The 22,547-nt window shown below is 44.6% G+C and overlaps 1 protein-coding gene across 1 annotated transcript; it reads left to right on the top strand.

Annotated features, from left to right (window-relative positions):
• Nucleotides 1–6,297: 6,297 nt before the first annotated feature.
• Nucleotides 6,298–21,876, top strand: FRZB (frizzled related protein). The gene is made up of 6 exons (XM_042874879.1): nucleotides 6,298–6,751; nucleotides 12,573–12,620; nucleotides 16,838–16,903; nucleotides 18,311–18,515; nucleotides 18,763–18,826; nucleotides 20,806–21,876. The coding sequence occupies exons 1-6, from the start codon at nucleotides 6,298–6,300 to the stop codon at nucleotides 20,914–20,916; spliced, it is 948 nt and encodes a 315-aa protein (XP_042730813.1). The 3' UTR covers nucleotides 20,917–21,876.
• Nucleotides 21,877–22,547: the final 671 nt, after the last annotated feature.

Genomic DNA, 22,547 nt, shown 5'->3' on the forward strand with positions numbered 1-22,547 from the left:
TGGAACACAAATGCTCCCTAAGTGCTTTTGCTATTTTTTGTTGTGTTCTATCGTCTGTAAACATAATCAGTGACACATAACAAAATGTACCACGAGCACCCAGGCCTATGTCCAAACCCATACCTAATTAGCTATTAGTCATGCTGTTCCTAGTGCTCTTAGGTTAAAATGACCCATTGACTGGCTATGGTGTCAGTGCATCTTGCATAACTTCTTAATTGGAAATGCTTGTATTAAATTCCGGATCAAAAGCATATGTTGAGCCTAATACACAGCGGGGGGATTTGTGTATTTCCTTCTGTTGAATAAATTGAGTTAAAATTGTTCTGCACTTGAATAAAAAACGTGTACTGACACCCATGTGTAAAGATAAGACTTGCAAATCCACTACAGCATTTAAAAGCCTAAAGCTTGTAAATCCAGTTAGCAATATAGCTTAGGATATTGGTCATGATTGCTTGAAGTTCTGACCGGACGATGAAGGGAGTAAACTTCTGCTTCTTCCTCCTTACCCTTCTCTCTAATGCAGTCACTGTAGGGCCTTTGTGTTAGGCTAAATTTAAGTGGACTTAATGGGCAGATACGCAGAGAGCCCTATTACTTGTAAATATCAAACTAGAATATCTTTAGTAGCAGGGATGCAACAGTAACATTGCATGGACAGCCGCCACAAAGAGGAAAGAATGAAACTTAGAGAAAGCACTGTGAATGTATCTGATGATATGAAAAGGGAGGTAGAATGGGAAAGGAAAGCTGTGAGCGCAGTGCTTAGAGCTGAGGACAGTTGGGAATCTGAGTCCATTTCATAACTGAGTTCTGCATCTGGTACTTACCGAGAATTAATTCCAGATTGTATCTCACAGCCCCCACAGTTGGATTTCAAACCTCCACAGAGACATCTGTGTTCCACTCCACAAGCAAAGCAGCAAATTCATGTAGGTATAGAATCATTTGTAAATTGCATGTAAAACATTGAGACGTCTTTGTATGATGTGAAGTAAGGACCAGGTCAGCAAAACTGGAAGGGAACATCTCTCTTTGTTACAGTGCAGCCATAGAGGCTCAGTGCTGTTAGTTCCATTTATGTCTTGGAGGTGGAAGACAGCGGGAGTGATGTTTAGCAACAATGCTATATTGAGATGGGGTAAGCACAAAGGTTTATTGTCTTGGATAGCAAAACCCTTCAGAAGGCAAAGCAGCAGCTTTTAGAATGGACCCAGCCTGTGACACTTGCTTTAAAAATAACTTCATTCAGAGAATAATCACCCTGCTATTCTCCTATGGGCTTTTTGTTTGAATGCGGAGATAGTACTTGTGAGCTGTTATCTGATAGAAGTTCACAGGGAGACCATAATGATCAGACTAGAGCGTGCTTGGATTCTAGCCTGTAATACTGGTTTGCTGGCTCATTACAGGCAAGGTGAGGAGTCAAAGTTCCTGAGCTCTCCAGCGTTGCTCCAGCTGCTGGAGGTGGGCATGGCACACTCCTGTGGTGGTTGGGTGGCATGTAGCCCGGGCCTCAGGTGCCTTTCAGGAAGGATTATTTCCTGTCGGCATCACCCCAGAGCTTCTCGAATTCCCAGTGATGCAGAAGATACAAGCGGCAAAGGAGCTGCATAGTGATCTTGTTATTTTGCAGCTAAGTGGTGATGATGGGGAAGAGTACGGATGGAGCCTCTGGCATAATATTGAGGGACAGGAACCTCATCTTTCAAGTCGACGAGCTGATCAGTGTTTAGTGAGCCCCTGAAGGGGGACAAAGTAACATTAAGGCAGTGATAACCTCCTGGGAGCCTTGTATTGTCTGTCTGAGCTGACTGGGACAGGGCAGTGAGAGGGTGGATAGCCTCCAGCAGCACTGGAGCTGAGATGCAAAGCAGACAAAACCACTGCTGTCTTCTGCTGAAGGAAGCTCAGCAATAAAGAACCCTGTGGGATTTTTCTAAGCATGTATTCTAATGATTCCAGCATGTGCCCAGCTAATAGTCATCGTAGATGCAATTGGCCCTCAGTGAGCAAATAAAGCCTGCAAGGCTTTTCTAAGTCACAAAACCTTCGTTAAATGTATCCCTGTCCTTTTAAATTGCCAAATATTTGCATGTATGCTAAAAAAAAAAATCAGTGTTTCCAGTTTTGGTAAACCTGTGGCTTCCAGGAGAGAAAAAGCAACGTTCTTGTAGGAGCAGTCTAAAAATGTGTGACAAACAGCCTGAAAAAAAAAACTTGTTGGGAGGTTTCTGTGATGGACGTTCACTGAGTGGACAAGTAAAGCAGCTTTAAAATGTTTTAGTTGTCAGTGCTGTCATCCCAGTGTTTCCCATTTCTGTCCTTATCTGAATACTATCAGGGAACTAGAAGAAAATGAGTGCTCTGCTAACTTCGCAGGCTTAACTCCCCAGCAGTTGTGGGATTAAGAAGGATGATCAGAGACCTGCAAAGGTCCCAAACTCGTGTTGGCGAAAGCGTTTGGGGAAAAGCACAGGTTTGTTTTTTCCCTAAAACTGATGAGGCTTCATGACAGCCCCTTGTGATCCCACTGGTAGCTGCTAAAAACGTGAGTAAAACACAGACACCCTTTGGGCTGCTATATATAGGAAACACTTGATCCCAGGGCACATCCAACCCAATCGGCTCCCCCTGAAATCAGCGGTGAGCCCATGTTAGCACCTGGCAGCACGGGGCGGTCCCCATACAGCTGAGCTGTGTTTGCAGGGTTTATTTTTAGGTGTGGGTGTGATTTGGTACTTAATGCTGCTGTGCGCGGCTCATAAATCTGTGCGAGCAGGGGCAGGCTTTGGGCAGTGCGACCGGAGAGCCTATAAATCCCCAGCAGTGAATTTAACAAAATGAAATTCAGAGTGGTTATGGCACTGAAGCAAGGCAGCTCAGCTTATTTCTATAGAGGCCAGAATAGAAATTGTGCAAAACATGCATGGTTCTATAGAGCTTTGCAGTTTCTGCCTGAGCTGCTGCGTCTGGAGGTGGCTGTAGCTCCAGAAGGGTTAAGTGCCTTGTGTCCCGAGGACGGCTGCAGCGGGAGAAGAGGCTGCGTTCTTCATTATCAGCACGTCCGTTGTAACAGCACGCAGCCATGTGCTGCGAAATAGAGCAAAAACATCAACGGATATAGAAGTTGCACATCTGTGCATGATGTTAGCACGGCGGCTACCTCATATGCTTAAGTACTTGAACAGCAATTTGGGAAAAAAAAAATAATAGAGAAACTTTCCTAATCTTTGGCCTATGAGCCCAAGTGCAGCCCAACCAGCTGTGCTTTGGGTGTGTGTTCAGTTCAGCTCCTTCTGCTGTTTTCTTAATATTTTCTGCAATGCAAATTGATCCTGCAAATACTTAGGCAAATGCAGTAGTCCAGATTGCTGTTATCTGAGGGGCATGTTTGTGGGACTGGGGAACAAAGGTCCTGTTTAACCTCAGTTCTGATGCCTCTGAAAAATAGGGTTTTGTGACATTTCTTAATTGTAAGGACATTTTGGCTTATTTTCCTGCACTTTCGGTCACAAAGTGGCCGGATGCTCTGTCAGGCCCACTGCTTGCAGTGCACCTGGCTGCAGTGTTCTGTAGCGAAGCAAGTGCAACTTCCAGCATCCTGCTGGGAAGTGAGCACTGCATGTAGGAAACCCCACCAGCAAGGAGCTGCGAGCCCCCACACAGCCCACAAGCTGGGAGAGAGTTCCAAGCAGCCAACAGGTTCACCCTGCAGAACGAGACGTCCGAGGCAGATGGTTTTGCTGTGGTTAACGTGGTTATTTCTGTGGGCTGAGCATCGTCAGTGGTATGAACTAAAGCTGTGGTTGGCATCATTTGTCTCTGAAATGTGTGTCAGATGGTTCTTCTAGGCGTTTGCAGGTTAACCAGCGTATTTCCCTACCTGTGCTATTGATTGTGCCAATCATACAGAGTGCGAACAGCAGCTTTTTGCTGAGATTGCAACCAGACAGGTAATGTGAGCAAACATGATGTGAAAAATTTGTCTCTAGTATGCATGCACGTCCTGAGGGCACAGGATAGTTAACAATGAGCTGTCTCACAAAAACAGCCTGAAAAGTTGCAAGTCTGAAAGAAACTGCATTTAAAGAACCTTTTCTTTTTCCTTTCCACTTCCAAGCCATCCACTCAGAGATTATTAATGTAAGTTAATAGTCCCCCTGTGCTTTGTCTACCTGAGGGAGCTGTAACAAGAGCCAGGCTGGAGCAGGAAATGTACAATAAATCCCATTTTTATGACTCTGGAAGTCAATGACTTTATGGTTTTAGTAACAGCCATGGAAGAAGTACTGTAGGGTTTGGGGCATGGTGGTTTTTGGGTGGTTTGTTTTTGTTTTGTTTTGTTTTTCCCCAGGGCAGTGTATTTAAGTAAATTAAACGGTAAGAACCCTGAGATTGCTACGGAAAGTCTCAGGGAAGTGAAAACCTGCTCTGAAGAAGTATTCTCAGCTGTTTTTCTGAACAAATGCAGGTTGGGGCGTGTTCCTTTTTTAGCTGCCATGTGCAGGAGCGTGGCCTGAAACAACCCGTGTGCTTCATACCCGCGAGGACCCAGGCCCTCAGCACCTTGTCTGCTGCTCCCAGGCTGCTGTAGGGCCTGGGGACTGTGTGAGCAGTGCTGTGGCAGAGGATTCAGCATCACCCAGTGCTCACAGCTGAGCCTACGCCATTTCCTATTGCTGGGAAGCTGCTGCTTTTGCTTCTTATTCCTCATGCTTTTCTGACTCTCGTGGGAGAAAAAGAAGCAGAGGGCAAAAAATAGGCACTGTGGAAAGTAAGATGAATGGCTGAATAGATTAATCCTCATAGCCTGGGAGCAGTTCCTTACTCTGCTCCTTCTGGTGCACCGACAAAGATGTTAGTCCCTCTCCGTGTCCTCTGCAGCACTCCATGTGCCATTACATGGACATACCCAAATGGAGTTTAGCTGTGCTAGCAACTCCGTTATCAAACCTCTGCCAGCTGAAATCCATCTTCCTGCTTTGGCAATTCCACTGATTTATTGTTTTCACTTTTTTTAGAGGGTTTATACAAGTGTTCTGAGGGCAGCTTGGCCTTGAGATGTGCTTTGTGCTCTGCTGGATTACCAGGGTTCTGGCGGGATGCCGTAGCAATAACAAATTTTGTCCTTCTTTGGCATATGAACTTCTCCAGGAGCAAATCCACACCTGCAGACTGTTTTGTTCTAGGAAATGACTTAGTGTGATATTACTGCTGTACTATTATTATTCCTTAACATTACGGGTCTGCACTACTGTCAAAGCTCACCAGGAACCCCCCGGCATGTTTTCATCACTAAGTTAGTGTTGACTTTACACCACACTGAGCTCGTGTGGTAGTAACAGGGCTGCTCCTGTTAGATGGACCCATTTTCAGGATGTATCTCTGTTACCCATGATGAGGGAGCACATTGTTGTCACCAGAGAGGTGTGACATAGTGCTTGGTGCAAGCTGCAGAGCAGTATGTTCCTTCTTAACAGGAGAAGAGGAAGGGCAGAGCAGCGGCACGCAAAGCAAAGCCACTTTCCTGCCTTCTTGATTTTGATGTCAAAGTGCTCAGCATCCACCAGCTCTCTGGCAGATGTTGTAGTCAGTGTGAAGAGAGGGCCGTGCCTGGGAGTGAACTGGCTGTTAGTGTGAGCTCCTGTTACATGTGCTGCTGCGCATCACTCTGTTCTTGCACTGTGCTGCTGCCGTTGTTGGTGTTGTTCCTTCCTTGTCCGTCCTTGACAAGTGCTACTGGGACCACAGCTTTTCTCGTGCAGGCAGGCATTTGTTTGGAGCTTTGAACGCAAACGTAGGCAACGGCGATAGGAATTGTACGTTTTGGTTTTCTGAAGTAAAACCTTAAAAGTGTTCTTTGAGAACTTCTCCAAGGACAAGTACTTTGAAGGAAAACTCTTTGGAGGCAAAGCACAGGAAACGTGCTTTGCTTCTAAACTGTGTTTTGCACGCACGCTAACAGGTGACGCGAAGCCAAACGCTGAGAATCGCACGCCGTCCGAAAGAAGCCGGGGCTCCCGGCCGCCAGGTGCGCTCCCCGCCGGCTGCGAGACGCACGGCGCTTCTTCTCGGACCGCGCTCTGCGAGGGGCCGCCCTCGGGCACGAGCAGCGCGGCCCCGCCGCCTTCCCCGCTCCCCGCCCGGCCCCTTTGTTCCGCCCTGCCCGGCCCCGGCCGCGACCCCTCCCTGCCCGCCCGCCCGCCCGGGGGCGGTGCCGGGGTCGGGCCGAGGCGCGGAGCGGAGCGGCGGGCGCGGCGCTCGGCCCCTGAGCTCGGGGCCGTCGGCGGCATGTGGCGGGGGCTGCCGGCGCTGGCCCTGGCCGCGCTGCTGCTGCTGGGGAGGGCGCCGGCGGGGCGGGCGGCGGCCTGCGAGCCGGTGCGCATCCCGCTATGCAAGCCGCTGCCCTGGAACATGACCAAGATGCCGAACCACCTGCACCACAGCACGCAGGCCAACGCCGTGCTGGCCATGGAGCAGTTCGAGGGGCTGCTGGGCACCAACTGCAGCCCGGACCTGCTCTTCTTCCTGTGCGCCATGTACGCGCCCATCTGCACCATCGACTTCCAGCACGAACCCATCAAGCCCTGCAAGTCCGTCTGCGAGCGCGCCCGCGCCGGCTGCGAGCCCGTCCTCATCCGCTACCGCCACGCGTGGCCCGAGAGCCTGGCCTGCGACGAGCTGCCGCTCTACGACCGCGGCGTCTGCATCTCCCCCGAGGCCATCGTCACCGCCGAGGGCGCCGGTGAGTGCGCGCCGTCGGGCCGGGGCCGCCCGCACAAAGCCCGGCTCCCGGCGGCTTCTCCTCCTCTCTCCTCTCCGCGGTCCCGTCCCGTCCCGCGGTGGCTCTGCCGCTCGGGGGAGCCCCGAGGTGACGCCTCCCGCGGGGCAAAGGCAGCGGCTGCGCCGGGCGGCTGCGGGAACGCTCCGTGGTGGCTGCGCGCCGCTCCGTGCCTTGTGCTCGGCTCCCCGCCCGGCCGGGGGCTGCGGCGCTCGGCGGTGCCGGTGAGAGGCGCCCCGCGGAAATGTTAACTTGCGGTAGCGGCGGAACTGGAAGTTAGAGCGGGGCGGTGGGTGGCTGTGTCGAGCGAGGTTTGACCCGTACGAAAACGGTGATGTTCTGAGCCGGAGGCGGCCCCGCAGCTGCCCCGCGTTCCGCCTGTAGCTGAACCAAGTCCGCTGCACTGAGCCCTGTCCGATTCTCGAGCTGCGACGTAGCTCTTGGTGCCGTGCCCCGGTGCCTCCGACTGCTGTAGTTATTCTCTGGCCGCCCTGCTCTCACCTGTCCTTCCCCCCACGCAGTGTGCTGGGGATGCCTTGCTGCTGCCTTGTAAGGGCTGCCGACCTGCCGGGTTCTTCAACTCCGAGCGCCTTTCTCGGGGATGTTGAGGTGCTCTCAGAACTGCCTTAAAAATGGACCCAGACCGAGGGAGGCTTGGCAAGCCTGCAGCGATTTGAAAGCAATCGCATTCAAATCTGGAGGGAGGAAGTTTGGCTAAAATTGCCCCCGAGTTACCTATTTCTGAGGACCTCAGCAGTACAATGATCTCTTTGAGGGATTCCAGTGCCGGATCCATGAACACTCTCTTTCAGTGAATGAGAACCTGATGACATTCTCATTTCTGGGCTGAAAATGTTGAACCGATGCATTATGTACCAGACTGAAAGAATCCTTCTTGAGGGAATGAAAATGCTCCTTTAGAGAGCAGAGGAAAGATTCCTGTTTGAGGAAGAGGTAAGGTGAACACTTGCAAATTCAATTCTCCAAATGGAGCATCGCAGCCAAGCGGGAGACACAGAGAGCAAGCTGCTCAATGGCTTGAGTACAAAATGCTGCTCTTGCTTTATCTCCTGAGCACTCGCAGACCTCACGCTGTTTGCAAACAACAGCTAATAGAGTAGGTGGAACTATAAACCCATTTGTTATGGGCTTTTCTTGTAGAAGGAGGTGCTTTTATCTTTCGGAAGTCCAGTCTTGATTTTTCATTTTTCCAAAGGGGCGTGCTACCTGCAGAGTAAGACTTCTTAATGGTTTTCTGTCCTCCCAAGGTCTCCGTGTCATTGCTGGCGAGGATTGATGTGTCTGCCTGATCCCTTTGGTAAGGTGGCAGCCTGAAGGGCAGCAGACTCAGAGGGCTTTTGTGGTTGGAACAGAGGTGGAGGTGAGGAAGCTCCGTTTCCACTCCTTGTCCAATACCAGACTGAGACTTCGATGGGCAAGGTGCTCCTCTGACCTTCAGGGCACACCTTGCTAGAATTCCCTCTCACTGTCACATCTTGGCTCTCAGGACAATGATGCTAAGTTGAAGATGCATTGAAGTTCACTCGATATTTTTCTTTTGACGTCGCAGTAATGATGGTAAGATTCCCTGTTAGTTGTCCTCCCTTTGCCTGCTGGACCCGGGCTGTTGCTGAGGAGAAGCTGTGGTTGGCAGAAGCTGTGGCAAATCCTAGAGAAAAGTTCTCTGTTATTAAGCTGAGGGCTACACATCCTGTGTGAGTGTCTCCTGAGACTTCTTTCTATCTGCAACACCAGTTGAAGGGCCTGTTTAGGGGCTTCCTCTTAGCAGGAATGAGGGAGTATTTGTGTCTTTCTCCTGATGTTGCTTCTAGGCTGATTGCATGTTGAAGATGTGAAGTAAGCATTGTTATGTCCATGATGGAGAAGGCTGCTGAGGATAGTGCAGGTGCTTTCTTTAGGGCTCAGTTAGAGCAGAGCTGTGCAGCTGGAGTTAAGAGGCAGTGAACCCCTGGGCTTGAGCAGGGCTGCAGATCTGAGGGCCACCTTCAAGCCAGCATTCCATGGGAAATGTATCACGTCTTTAATTTTGCACCCAATGAGTAACCAAAATGGCTGCGTTAATTGCTGATGCTCAGATGCACATACATGTAGGCCTGTGTGCTCACTCTGGTTATGTCTCTGGTGATGCATTCTTTTCCAGTTTTGAAGAGGGAACTGGGCGCTGCCCGTACCAGAGGACAGATCCGTTGGCTGAATTTCTGGCTCTGCAGATGTTAAGATCACAGTGAAGTGTGGGCATGGTTGAAAAAACAGGAAAAACTCTGTATCTTGTTGCTTACCCAGCAGCAGGTGTAGGAGTGACTTCACGCTCCTGGATGTTTCCTTTGGGAACTTTTGAGTGGTGCCTTGGTAGAGACAGTCACATCTCACCATACCTTATTTTCTTAAATGTTTAGTCACTTCCAAGCAGCAATATTTACTCTCTGATTTAATTTGTATCCTCTGTAGATAATCCAGATGCATCAGAGTACCTGTTTGCGCGTACGTGAAGCTCATGCATCTGACTCCCTAGGAGCTGCTGGAACTCTTCCTGCTCCTGTCACAAGTTGCTCTGTGACCAGTTCTAAGTGCTGATGGATTTCAGTATTACACAAAGTGACCTCTGTGCTGCACCAAACCACCTGCTCGTCACTGCACATGCTTTATCCCTTTGGCACAGAGTAGGAGCACTCCATATTATAAGTTGACATAAAAATGGTTTGAAGGCATATCAGGCTGTTAGTGAGATGCTGGAGAAAAGGGAGATGTCACAAAGATATACAACAAATGTCAGAACCATTTTGACTGATTACCATAAAACAGTGGATTAGAATTCTGCCTCTTTTTAGAAATATAATCCCTTAAACATTAAAGAACATGAAATACGATTTAATTGATGGAGACGTGTTCTTAGATCTGAAATGAAGCTGCAGTTTCTATATGTAGTCCAAGTCCTCCGCATCTGCTGTGCCAAGATGAAGTTGTTGTACCCCAGTACTTGAATTTGGTACTGTGCATCTACAAGCGAAATAACAGGTCCCCCTGCTCATTTTTTCACACGTTGTTAGCTTTCTGAATCAGTGGTTTCCAAACTCAAGATCAAATTTGCTCCGGCTCTTGCTTTGTTTGTGTTTGCTTATGGCAGTCCAAACACACAAAGGAGGTAGGGGGAATGGTCAGGGCAGTGCAGAAGATGAGCAATTATGCCCATCTTAAAAGTTGAGATTTGTTTTAATTGTTTGCTCAAAACTGCAGGCAGTCTCAATTCTTAAAGAACAAAAAAATGGCACGTGGTGAGCTTTGAAAAAGACCATATTGATGATAACACCACTGGTCACTTGGACTCCATTTTTACTTCAGTTTATTTGCCTTTAGAGACCTGAATTCCCCAGGATGGCTTTCTTTTTTAATTTTATTTTCATTATGTGATCAGATAAGATACGTAAGATGTATGCACAAGATTAAGTTTTACTCAATTGCTGCTGTTTCCCAAAGCTCTCATCAAATCTGTGGTCCAGGAATTGTTTTGTGCACTTACTATGCAAGTGGCTTTTGCTATCTTTGTTAGCTTTTTCTTTTTTTTTTTTTAAATAGCACCCCTCTGAAAAAAGATTAGTTAAAACAGCTCATTGGAAAAATTAGTTTGGACTTTTCCCCCTCACTCTTAACCAAAATTTAATAGGAAGCCTTGGAATCGAAGCTCTGGGTAATATTTCCTCTTTGGCAATCCTGCTAATCATCACTGACAGTTATTTCTTTCAAAAGATTGTTTTGCATAGACAAAACTTGGCAAAGAGCTCCTCTCAGAAGAGGACTAGAACAATAGCAAGTCAGCTGCTTATTTTTTAAAGTAGTGCCTTTTTTTTTTTTTTCCATCTGCCTGGAGGTCTAAGCAGTGTGTGGATAAGCCTGATGGAGAGGTCCTGTCTTCTGAGACAGTTGGGGTCAGGGGCTGCCATATCATGGTTCCTCGTGCCTATCTAAGCTGGTGGCTGATGGTAGGGCTGGCCAAGACCACCTTTCTTGTTCCTTCCCTGGTAGATGGGAAGGGACTGAGTGGTATGAGCCTTGTATGGTTGTTGGCCACAGAAAAAGCATTGGGAAGTTGGAAGCCTTTTCCCAGACATGTTGCACAGTGGTGAAAAGTCTCCAGTAGCTTCTATAAGCCTACACTTCTCTCTCTCTAGAAACTGCTCATCTCTTAACATATGCAAGGGCCCTGAGAAAGATGAACATCACTTTAAAGTCAAAACTTGCCTGTCCCAAGACCTCAAAAGTAAGATTAATCATGATTCTATGAAGTGGCACACTGTTACCTGTTTACTCCTCCATCATTCATCAACAAGCGCTATGCACTGAACACCAATGCAGAGCACAATATATTGCATACCTCAGCCTGAACTCAGAGAAATTGCACTAATGTACTTGAATAGCTTCTCTGCACACAGCTGAATCGCTCTCCTGTTGCACAGCAGCTGTTATGTCACATACCCAACAACTGGTAACAACTGGCTTGGAGGTTGGATGAGTGGCCTGGCAAATGAAATAGGTTTTGTAAAGAAAAAAACCCCTCAAAACAATTGAGTTGTGTACCTAGAAGTGGAAGAGAACATCTGGTGGGAAACAGTTGGGTTTGATGTTTGTTGCAGTGGCAGGTATATATTACGCATGTTGAGTGTTTATCACCCTTGCTGCATCAGTGTTCGTTTGAGGATGGTTCTTCAGCCAGTACAAATGAGTCTTGTACTGGTAAGTGCAGTTGGGGATGACTGGGGCTCTCTATTTACAGAATCTGTGATTCACTGACAGCCCCTGCTCTTAAAATGCAGTCCACACGTCTAAGTTCTTCAGCTACGCCAAGTGTCATCCTAGGCTGTACTGTAATACCAGCATTGCTGTATCCAAGATCCCATAAGGGTACAAGAAAGACTATGTATGATACCAGCCTTGACATCTGGAAAAGGTGAAGAAACCATTAGCCAGGCCCACTTAAAGAAGGGGATTTTATTTTGAGCCTATTTATTTTCCCATCTTATTTGTCCTTCTAATAAAGTATGCTATCTCTCTTCCTAGTCTTGTTTCTCGTGTGTCTTTTTTTCTCCTTACGCTGTGCAAGACTACATGTGTTAACATAGACATCTGTTGTTATCAAATATATTTATAAACCCGTTAAATTATGTGATTTAACAAAAATTAGATTTAAAATTTGAAATGTGAGGCACATTCCACAGACCAACGTGTCTGAAAGCAGTTCCCTGGAAGTTTGTCACAATGGTTTTTTTTTCCCCTTCTATTCTTTATCCATCCTTCCAAATAATCAGCATGTTCTTCAACATGCTGAGGAATAGGGGAAGGTCTGAAACGTTGGTTTGGCATGATATGATTGTGGTCGGTTTGATTTCCTTAGTAACTGAAAAAAGCAAACCAAAAGTAATTTCTCCTTCATCATCTTATTAAATGCAAACTCTATACGTAATTTTTAAATTCGGCAAATTCATGCCACAGATTCCCATCCTTGTCCTAAACCTGCCAGTCTTTGCACCACTAGAAGCGGGCTGTTTAATGTGGTTCAGCATGTGACATCATGTGCTCTGTGAGGGCGAAGCTCAGGTAAGAATCGATCGCAACTCTGGCAGAAACAGGGAGGCTTCTGCATCTTTACAATCTGCTTATTTGTTGAGTTTTACTGTATTAAAAATCAGAGAAAGATAAAATGTCGTATGTGTATGTGTTGAAGTAATGCAATACTGAAAGTGCTAACATTTTTTTAATGAATCCGTGCCAGATTTCCCAATGGATTCCAATAATGGCAACTGTAGAGGCACCGGCATTGGTGAGTACATTTTTCTAAAACTAAATAATAAGCTGTATGAGCACATCCCTTTCATACTTAATAAAGAGCAGCACTGATCGATGCTTAGATATTCTGCCCTATCTTGAGATCCTGTAGATTGTGCTTTTGATTTGTGCTTATAGCTGTTGTGGAAAGGTGGGATTTGGGGCTGCAAAGACCGTGTACTGCTGATCAAATCACTTGTGCAATTCAAGTTGGGGGGCTGTGCTGATTTCACTGCAAGTTTTGTCTTGAACACTGAGAATGATCCTTACGTGGGGTTCCCTCCCTACTGCCTCCCTACTACCAAAAATGTCATTTTCTCTCCAGTGCATCCAGTTGTTTTTCCATGCAGAACTGAAAATGCAGGGAGGAGAATAACACTGTAGTCATTGGCAGACTTTTGCTAGCATACTGCTATGAGCTTTGATTTAACTGAGAAATGCTTGCTGAAATTATGAGAAAGAAAATCCCAGGTCTGCGAACTGCCAAGCAACACAGTTGGGATTGAATGCACCAAAATGAGTTTCTATAAGCTTATAAATACCATTGTCGTAAGTTGCAAGGAGAGCAGAAGTGAAGTTGCAGGTGTTCACAGTTACGTGCTGCAGGAGCAAAGTGAAAAGCAGTCACACATGTAATGTTCTTGATGTTGTGTGTTTTAGCCAAAGGGGGCTGGATTCAGGCAGACTGTTTCAGATTCAGAAGGAGAGGAAAATTATTTCACTTTGTAGCAAGTTGGTGAGTACACCAACTCTCTCAGTTGTTGGGAGTAAGAACACTGAGGATTGTGCTTTGCTATGACTCTCAGATTTTCAAATTAAATTCCAGCTTCTCTGCAGATAATGGTAAAACTCAGGCTAACCTGAGGAAATGGAAGCTGAGACCTTGTGAGACTGTTTTTATTCCAGTGAGTCTCCCACTGTTTTTACTTTACTGATTGGTTTTGTTTTCACTGAACGGAGTGAAATCAATCTCTTGAGTGTCACCACAATTCACAGGCAGTGAGAAGAAAAGCAAAGCCCAGTTTGGTAGCTAACATTATAGAAAGGTGAATTTGTTGCTTGAGCAAGCCAACTAGAAGTTTTCTTCTCCAGCTACAGTACATGCTGATGTCCAGTCTGCTAACGTAACCACCTAAATACGATTGAGCAATGCAGAATTAGATACCAAGTTTTGCTAACTTTAGCATTGATCTTCTGTTACATTATATGAAAAATATTAGATGTATCTTCAGAACTGCTTGCCCTCAGGGATGTAGAATTGAAAAATTGCATCCAAAAGAGAGTGAGGATGAATAGAAAAGGTACTGGTGAAGAAGAAGGGTAATATCTTTATCACTAGCTTTTTTACTGTTGGAACACAGTTTGTGGTTCAGTGCACCACACCCATTTCAGCTGACTTTTCTGTCTCTTGGAAGTAAGCTAGATATTTGTATGCTCCATGACATGCTATTCAGGCCACTTAGAAAATTTTCCAGGCTTCTTTATCCGCAACTTAAAATGGAAGCATCTGCCAGGCCTGAGCATTTGCTTAGACTGTGCATGCACAAGTATTTAAGATGACATGTTTCTAGGCAGTGATTATAGCAGAAAACCTTCTTTTATTTTGGTAATTTACAGGGAGAAGTTTCCCATGGAATAGATGTTGAGCATATGTTGGTATTATGTTGACATGCTTTAAAAAAGAATATTTAATGGCAAAGTCGGCAGAGATCTCAGTGCTGGTTGCCATGAGCATCTGCTGTCTGTCTTGGTGCTTAGGCCCTAATGGAGTTGTGGTCCCTGAGCTCTTTCAGCAGCATTGGAGGGGGAACAGTCAGGTCAGATGGGATTTCCCCTTCGAATTAACAGTCAGTGAATTTTTACAATGCAGTTTTTCTTGCAGCCACCTTTTGTGGATGTTCCCCTTTGCTGGGGAACGCTCAGAAAGATGCATCAGATAAAATCATGTTTTCTAATACTTGTGTAATGTTCCCTTTGAAAGCCTCCATAACAGGTGATGAGAGAGATGAGTTGCTCATCACTCTGCATCTGGCTTTAGAACTGACCTTGGCAATGCCACTTGTGCCACCTTCTGTATTCCTAAGTAGTAATTACAAATAATGCATCGTTATGTAAACTTCTGTGGTATATAAATTTGAAGAACACAAGAACAACTAGAAAGTACCTTCATCAGGGATGTGTGCAGGTCTATCCGTTAGTTCTAGAACAAGTAATAAAAGATACTCCCCCTTTTTTTTTTCAATAGGGAAATATGAGACTATATATTTTTGTCCCTTAATTTAGACTGTTTTTGTGGTTTTTTTTTCCTACTTATGTCGCAGAGAAAGGAATTGTAGAGCAGGAGAATGTTAAAATGTAAAACTTGTTGAATATGAATGCCAAGATGCCTGCATGAGTGCGGGTCAGAGCAGCACGTCTTTTATGGCGTGTTGCGAGGCAGCTTATAAAATGGGCCATAATTTGGTCTAAAGTATGCATGAGCTCCCACAGGCAGAAGGGAAGCCAAAAATCACTTCCCTTCTCAGCCTTTATTATTTTAACACAGTTCCATACAAAAGCCTAAGTCTGTAGGATACTATATATAGGTTCCTGAGGACATGTTTGAAATTCAAGGAAACAATACCCTCTTCTTTGGAGATGTTCTCCTCTCTCCTGTATTTTTTTTTTAATTTTCAACTACAAAAATCCTTGCAGTCCAGGATAAATGATAATTTTGAGAAGTCTATAACCATCTTTTTATTTAATGCAGAAACCTTAAAAAGAAAATAGAAGTTGTTTCCCAAACTCTTCACAGTGGATTTAACAAAATAACTGGCTGCATGCATCATTATTTTAGAACAGTGGTGCACAGAAATAGGCTGTGTTAAGTCTTCTTTCACTTAAATGCTGAGTGAAATGCAGCCAGCGGGCAAGACTGGATATTTAGGACACTGAGTATGAATGAGGACGCCTGAGTTGTACTTGCAGCTCACCTACTCTTCTCTGAATTACATTTTACTTCCAATGGTACGTTAGAGTAGATAACCACATGCACATGATACTGGGACCTGTGGTTGGAGAGGGGTGAGGCAGGGGGCTTGGGGGCGATTTACCAGTTCAATGATTCTGACAGAGCCCACCAAGCTCTACTAGTAAAAAATAAAATAAGATAAGATAAAATGGATATTTGCATTAGAATAATTGGCAGTGAAATATTGTTAAAGTTAATGAAAATATGGGTCTGGGGCTTCAGCATTAGCACTTCCGAGGCTCTAATGAAAATGCTGTTACATGCAGTACTGTTCCTGGCTGTCTGGAACACTGCTGGATGTGCTGCTCTTCAGCACTCGTGCATTTTGTGTTTTGAAGGTCGTCCTACTGGAAGAGCTAATAATTTCCCATTTTTAATTATACCTAGGGTTCTGGATCACAAACCCGAGTGACAGCAGCCTAACTTTGTTGTTAGGGGTGTCCAAAGCACAGGTTTCAGTTGTACTCCAGGCTGAGGACACATGGTGTGGATAGATCAGAAGTCTGATCATGGCAGCCTCTCTGCATTATTTTTTCCAAGTTAGAGAGCAAGCGTGCTGGTGGAACCATGGTGAGATCTAGGCAACATTGCCAAGAAACTGCTGAGCTTTCCTCCTTAGAAAGTGCAGGCTGCAAGCATCTGCTGAGTTTTGTACTCAATGAAGTGGTTGTTGCCACAGACCAGAGGTTCTCAGCAGCTGGCTCTACTGTATGCTGGTCAATATCTTCATTCCCTCTGGCTCTCCCAGTTTTCAGTCCCACAGTCTGTAATGTGGACTCATGAGTAGCTCCTTGTTTTAGTTACACCTATGCAGTCATTTGTTACTGGAGGAATTTTTAGTCCTCTATAATTTCTTAAGGGAGTAGTCAACACTTGAGCGCTACCCCTCCTTAAGTTGTTTCAAGTAAAATTAGCTGGGAAAATAATATCTAGCTGAGAATTAGCTGAGAAAGTAATGTGTCTGTGGCAAAAGAGCCTGGCTTCTTGCCTTTATCCCTTCCTGCTACGTGGCTTTTACCATAACAGTGAAATCCAGTCCCAGTGTTAGGTGGGTTTTTTGCAAATCCTGAATGAGCGCCCTGGCCAGGCACTGAATAAATTCAGCGGCGGGAAATTCTTGTTAGGTGTGATTTTGGGGTTTTGGGGAGGTTATCACTGAATGCAGGCTGTTTTCTTTCTAAATTAAAGTTTCTGTTTTGTAGAACGCTGCAAATGCAAACCCATAAAAGCTACCCAGAAGACCTATCTACGCAACAATTATAACTACGGTAAGGACAGCTGCATGGCCAGCTCCCAGTCACTTTAGGAGATCGCTGTTTATAAGGCTACAGTCAGAGAGTTAAATAGGAGTGGGAAAAAATGTCACAAAAATAGCCTATGGTTTCAATTACTGATGGTTAATCCAGTAGGACTTATTACAGAAGATGTGGCCTGAAACTTTTCCAAATTCAAAACGGAGAGTGTTTATAGAAGGATAGAGGGGATTAGCCTAATATGTTAGTACAAGAGTGTCTTTGTTGACGTTGAGTGCTAGTTATTCCAGTGTCAGCATGGGCATTTGGGATTCATGCACTTCTTTAGTGTGAAAAGTCATTTGTTAAAAATGACACCGTGGGCTCCTATGCTTGAAATTCCTTTTGGATTTACAGCTTTGATACATTCTGATTTCGTAGAAAGGGATGTTTTTGCTGATTTTCATGCCTAAAATCTCACCGTGGCATCTAACAGGCATACTAGGCTTTTGCATTCTTGTGCTTTGCAGCCAGCAATGAATGACTTTTTGACTATTAGTTTGTCAGTACAACCTTTAAAAGTGCTCTACGTCCTCTACTGTCCAAATGCCCCTGGTCTTCTAGCGTATCAGGTCCACTGTTACTTTTCATAGGCTATAAGAAATTAGGAATCTAAGGAGTTTATTATCTGTAATGGAAAGGATGTCGTTTGCAAGCTGTGAAAGATGTGGTATTCTCTAGAGTGTGACCACTGGATTTGCTTTGCATTTAGTTCAGTGGTGACTGTGAGAGAGCCAAATATCTGTTGCTTTTGAAAGGCAACTTTCCCTCCTATGCAACTTATGGCAAAAAGAAAGAGCAAGGAAAGAAACAATTAAACAGGTCACCAGGTCAAGATCAGGAGTATTTGGTGTTCATAAGGAACAGAGCAGATTGGTGCTGGGTCAGTGGAGAGAGGATGAAAAAGGTAAGGGCCTGTCATCCAATAGAGACAGTGATACAATAAGCTTTGATGCATATTCATGTCTCATGAAAAGATGAGCGTGACAAATTAAGTTTAGACATCTGTAGTGCAAGCAGTCAAATAGAGAGCAGCGCATGAGGCAGAAGGAGAACATACAAAGAATGAATTGAATACATGAAGTGGGAAGAGCAAAGAGAAGGAGATACTAAAAATCAAGCCCAAATGTAACGAAACACCCTTACATCTGGTATGTAATTCCTGCTGGTGACTCATTGTGTTTTGAAATATACTGAGCTGTCTGCAGCCTCTTGCTGGAGGATGAAGTAGTGAAGAGCTGGGGGCAGGGGAGTTACAGAGTCCAGCTGAGCTTCTGATAACAGACCGTACAAAAGACTAATCCGAGAGGTCATCAAGAATGGCCCCGGGGCGACCTGTATTATCTGCTGCCCTTAGCTGTACTTTTTGCTACTTCTTCCTAGTCATTCGGGCAAAAGTGAAGGAGGTGAAGACTAAATGTCATGATGTCACTGCAGTAGTGGAAGTAAAGGAGATTCTCAAATCTTCCCTGGTGAACATCCCAAAGGACACTGTAAACCTTTACACGAACTCCGGCTGCCTCTGCCCACCGCTCAGTGCCAATGAAGAGTACATCATTATGGGCTACGAAGATGAGGAGCGCTCCAGGTAAGTCTTGCAGCATTATCTTTGAGGTGTTACTTGTTGTTTGTTCTCCAGTCCATAGAGATTGCGTGGTCACCAGCTAAGGCAAACTTTGTGATGCTCTGCATGGCACTGTAATAATATTCTCTACTCAGAGAGAGTGCTGAGAGCCACGAAGCTCTGCAGGCACAGAGGTGTGATTCTTGCATGTATTGGGTTCTGTAGGTCATGCACGAATGCTGTTTGAGTAACAGTTTATCTCCTTCTGTAGGTTACTCTTGGTGGAAGGCTCCATAGCCGAGAAATGGAAGGATCGACTTGGTAAAAAAGTAAAGGTAGGCAAATAGCTCAACGAAAGTCAAATATTGCAGATGCCATGGAACAGCTACCGAAGTTTTACAAAATGAAGGAAAAAGACACACCCTAACTCGAGCTAATTGATAACAAGTATCAAAAATTAACATGGCTTATTACGTTACTCAGAAATACGTGCCAAGTAGCGCAAGTGGATAGCAGGCAAAATCTTCATCTCGACAAAGCAGACCACAGAACTGTTCTGCCTTTGTGGTGAAATGTCCCTTCTGCAACTCGTATGTACTTCACTGCAATTGTAACACTAATGAAAAAAGAAGGCTTTACAAGTGTTTTCCAGACTAAGTCAGAATTACACTTTTCAGATTTTAACATTCGTTAAACATAGTTAGCAAATTTTAAATATAGTTAACAAATGGCATGGGTTAATGACTATGCCAAATTTGTCTCTCTTGCTTAGATATGGAAGGTGCATGGTAAGGACGTTTTGTATTTTACATGTAGTAGCCAACTGGAAGCAATGAGCTCAAATGGAAACAATACATGAGTGTTTTCTCCAATGTTTTCTAATTTTAGTGTATTCTAATGTCTTCCATGTTCTGGAAGGACTGCCTTTTTATGCTTTGATGCACAGCAGACTATTGGCTATTTCTACATTTTACACAGATTTCTCTTATTTTAAAACAATTTCTCATCTGTTGTCTCGACACAGTGGTTGCACTTGTGCAAACCAGTCTCTTCTGCTGAATGCTTTCTCCAGCCGTTTTAATGGTGACTGGCAGGACAATATTGTTCTCATTAGAAATACAGGATTCTCAGTGTAAATATGGTACATCCACAGCGATTACATGAGTGAAAAGATATGGGGATCTTATTCCAAGCTGTTGTTTGATTTGGCAGAACTTTCTGAAATCCAGTGCCATGGAATAAACACCAGGTTGCTGCTGCAGGCTGATCTCTGCTCGGTCCCAGTTCGGGGGTGGCAGGGTGATATATGGTTTCTTTCTTGGGAGCTCACATATTTTCTAGCTTATTGCACAGCTGGGATTGCCTTCTATTAAGCACTGGTTTCAGTCCAATTCAGTTGTTTTTCTGTCCAGTACTGGCTTCAGTATGCAGAGCATTTTTGTGGTAGGTCTAGAGCCTCAGCACTGAAGAGGCTCATAGATAATTTTTTTTTTGAAAAGCAATACCTAAACTCAATTTTTTTTTCCTAATCATGTGATACTTGTTCATTCTTGCTGTACTCTCAGCTCTTATAGCTACTGATGCATAGCACGTGTGGATAAAGATTTTTGAAGGTCTTTGTGCCACTGTATCAATGACTTCTGGTACAGTAGCAGTGCTTGCATCAGGAAACTAGTTGAATAAATTCAAGTATAAAGTATAAAGGACAAGAAATTGCTAATTAGGGATTGTGGCATTCATGACTTGATAACTTCAGACTGTGTTATGTTACGGTGGGGCAGAAGCTGCTGAGAATGCCGTTCACAGTTGGAGAAGCCTGACGATGGCACTTATCATCCCAGTCCCAGTTTTTGTAATGCGTCATCATTTTTTCCAGTTACATTTATTATGCCTTTTTGTACTGCAGTTCCTATTGCCTGGAAAAGAGGCATTTAAAACATTTTAAGAAAAGCACTTGATTATTTTCCCCAGCTTCCCCTAGCGACTGCACAGGTGGCTTCATTAACATAAGCTTTTTAGATAATTCTGAAGACTCTGTACTGTGCCTTGCCATCAGCCCCTTCATTCACAGAATGTATTAAACCAGGCCAAGAAATGGATGCTCCTCTCTGTTGGAAATAATAATTCTTAATAACCTCACACTCCTCCAGTGGGGCCCAACACAGGGTATTGTGGTGGCAGCACAGCAGTGACTTTTGTTGTTGTCTGTAAAGCCACCCAGTTACCGTGTTTATCATCACAACAGCATTTATTATTTATAAACTCCAACTTCTTCTGTCATCTTTTTGCAATTCCTCTGCTTTTCCATACGCAGCGCTGGGATCAAAAGCTCCGCCACCTGGGCAAGGTGAAAGGAGAGCCGGGACAAAGCGATTCGGCACCGAAGACTGGGAAGCCCAGCAATGCCCGGCAAGCTCGCAGCTAGATGTGAAATGCCCTACGCCAAAATTCAGTGGACTATCTGTCAAGACTTCACTGTTGGAGCAGCAAAGGAGAAATTGCACTATTGCACGTTATATTCTATTGTTTACTACAAAATAATGTTTTAGCTTATATTAGTTTTTATTCTCCCTCTTGTTTTTCTACCTGTTTTTTTTGTTTGTTTTTGGATGTGTGCAAGCTCTGGAAATAATATGTTCTTTCATGTTACTAAGAACTGTAGAGAACTGCCTTTGTGAGGTGCGGGAAGGTCAGGAGATGCTGAAGTTGCCACTTTGACTCCCAAATCTTCTTAGCAGGTGTACATGTGCGAGCAGGAGATCTAGCGCCACCCATCTTTAGTGACCCACACCAGCTGCCTTGGCTCAGTCCTTCTCATCACAGCCTTGGTCGCTGCTTGCAAACCTCCTTACTGGGCCGGGGTTTCTTAAGTGCCTACGTTGTTGTTTGAAAATACAACTGCCATATACACACACAGCTTAGAGTCACATGGCGCTTCTGGAAAAATTAGGAAAGGACAATTTTTTAAATTCTCTGGACCTTGTAGGAAACCTGATGTAGCTCTGCCACGGCAGGACTTTATTTATCATACATTTCTTCTCTTATAATGGCAGTTTCTTCTTTTTTTTTTTTTTTTTTTCTTTCTTTCTGCTGAGTTGTAGGAGTAGACTGCCTTACCAGGCCTGCTTCTCAGTACAGGTCTGCACTTTATCATTCTGATTTTGTGGTGTTATTCTTCAATCAGTGCCTATATAAGCAAGTGTTCAATACTCAGTAAAATACGTCCAATAAAAAAAAAATTGTAGTTGTCAATATGGACCTTAGCTGACATTTGAGCCAGCATCATATTTTTATATTGCTGTTCAAAATATAAAACCCCAAATCCCTTCCTTTTTGTGCTTTTATACAATTCTTTGCAGATAGTAATAACATGTTTGAAATTAAACACTCTGTTCTTCTGTTTTTCTTTTCTCTCTTGCTTGAAAGAAATTAAAGTGATGTAAATAAAATAGCAGTTCTTTCCATGTAATATACAGAGGGGAAACCGCTCTGCTTATGACGGCTGTTGGGTTTTCGACTATGAGTATTTTCCATAGCCACCTGTTTTCCTAGCTCACCTAAATGCATTTGGGCTGCCTCTTGTTAGCAAAGCAGGGCTGAAGTTGTTAAGTTGAAAATGTGCTGGTTACAAGTACATCCCAAAATATTTGGGAATATTTATAATAATGTCATTTTAAGATTACATTTAATAAGGAAGGGTGCTGGGGCAGGTTCTCCGTCAAGCAGGATACCAAGTTGAAAAGACAGACCTGTTTCCTGCAAAACTCAAAATCTGCATGGGTTGATTTGTTGTTGCTGTTGTTGGGTTTGGTTTGGTTTGGTTTTTTTTCGTAGATTGTGGGATATTAAGTCTTCAGCTGGTTTGGTGTCTGCTCAGAATATTGCACAGGCTGGCTCAGAAATGGATGGAAAGGCTTTCAAAGGAGAAGCTGAATTTAAACAAAAAAAGTCACATCTGGAAAGCTTAGTTCGTTCTCATCTGCTCTGTTGGTTGGTTCCTGGCTTTTTCAGGCATGCTGTCAGGTGTACATCCAAGCAGGTATCTGCCTGTGGTGG

Source organism: Lagopus leucura, unplaced genomic scaffold (genome assembly GCF_019238085.1).
Source record: "Lagopus leucura isolate 7727_CA_CO unplaced genomic scaffold, USGS_WTPT01 Super-Scaffold_100012, whole genome shotgun sequence".
In the NCBI taxonomy this organism is placed as follows: domain Eukaryota; kingdom Metazoa; phylum Chordata; class Aves; order Galliformes; family Phasianidae; genus Lagopus; species Lagopus leucura.

Coding starts and splice junctions, on each gene's coding strand:
- FRZB (XM_042874879.1), top strand. CDS start 6,298: ATGTGGCGGGGGCTGCCGGCGCTGGCCCTGGCCGCGCTGCTGCTGCTG. Junction 16,904..18,310: donor ACGCAACAATTATAACTACG/GTAAGGACAGCT, acceptor ACTTCTTCCTAG/TCATTCGGGCAAAAGTGAAG. Junction 18,516..18,762: donor GAAGATGAGGAGCGCTCCAG/GTAAGTCTTGCA, acceptor CTCCTTCTGTAG/GTTACTCTTGGTGGAAGGCT.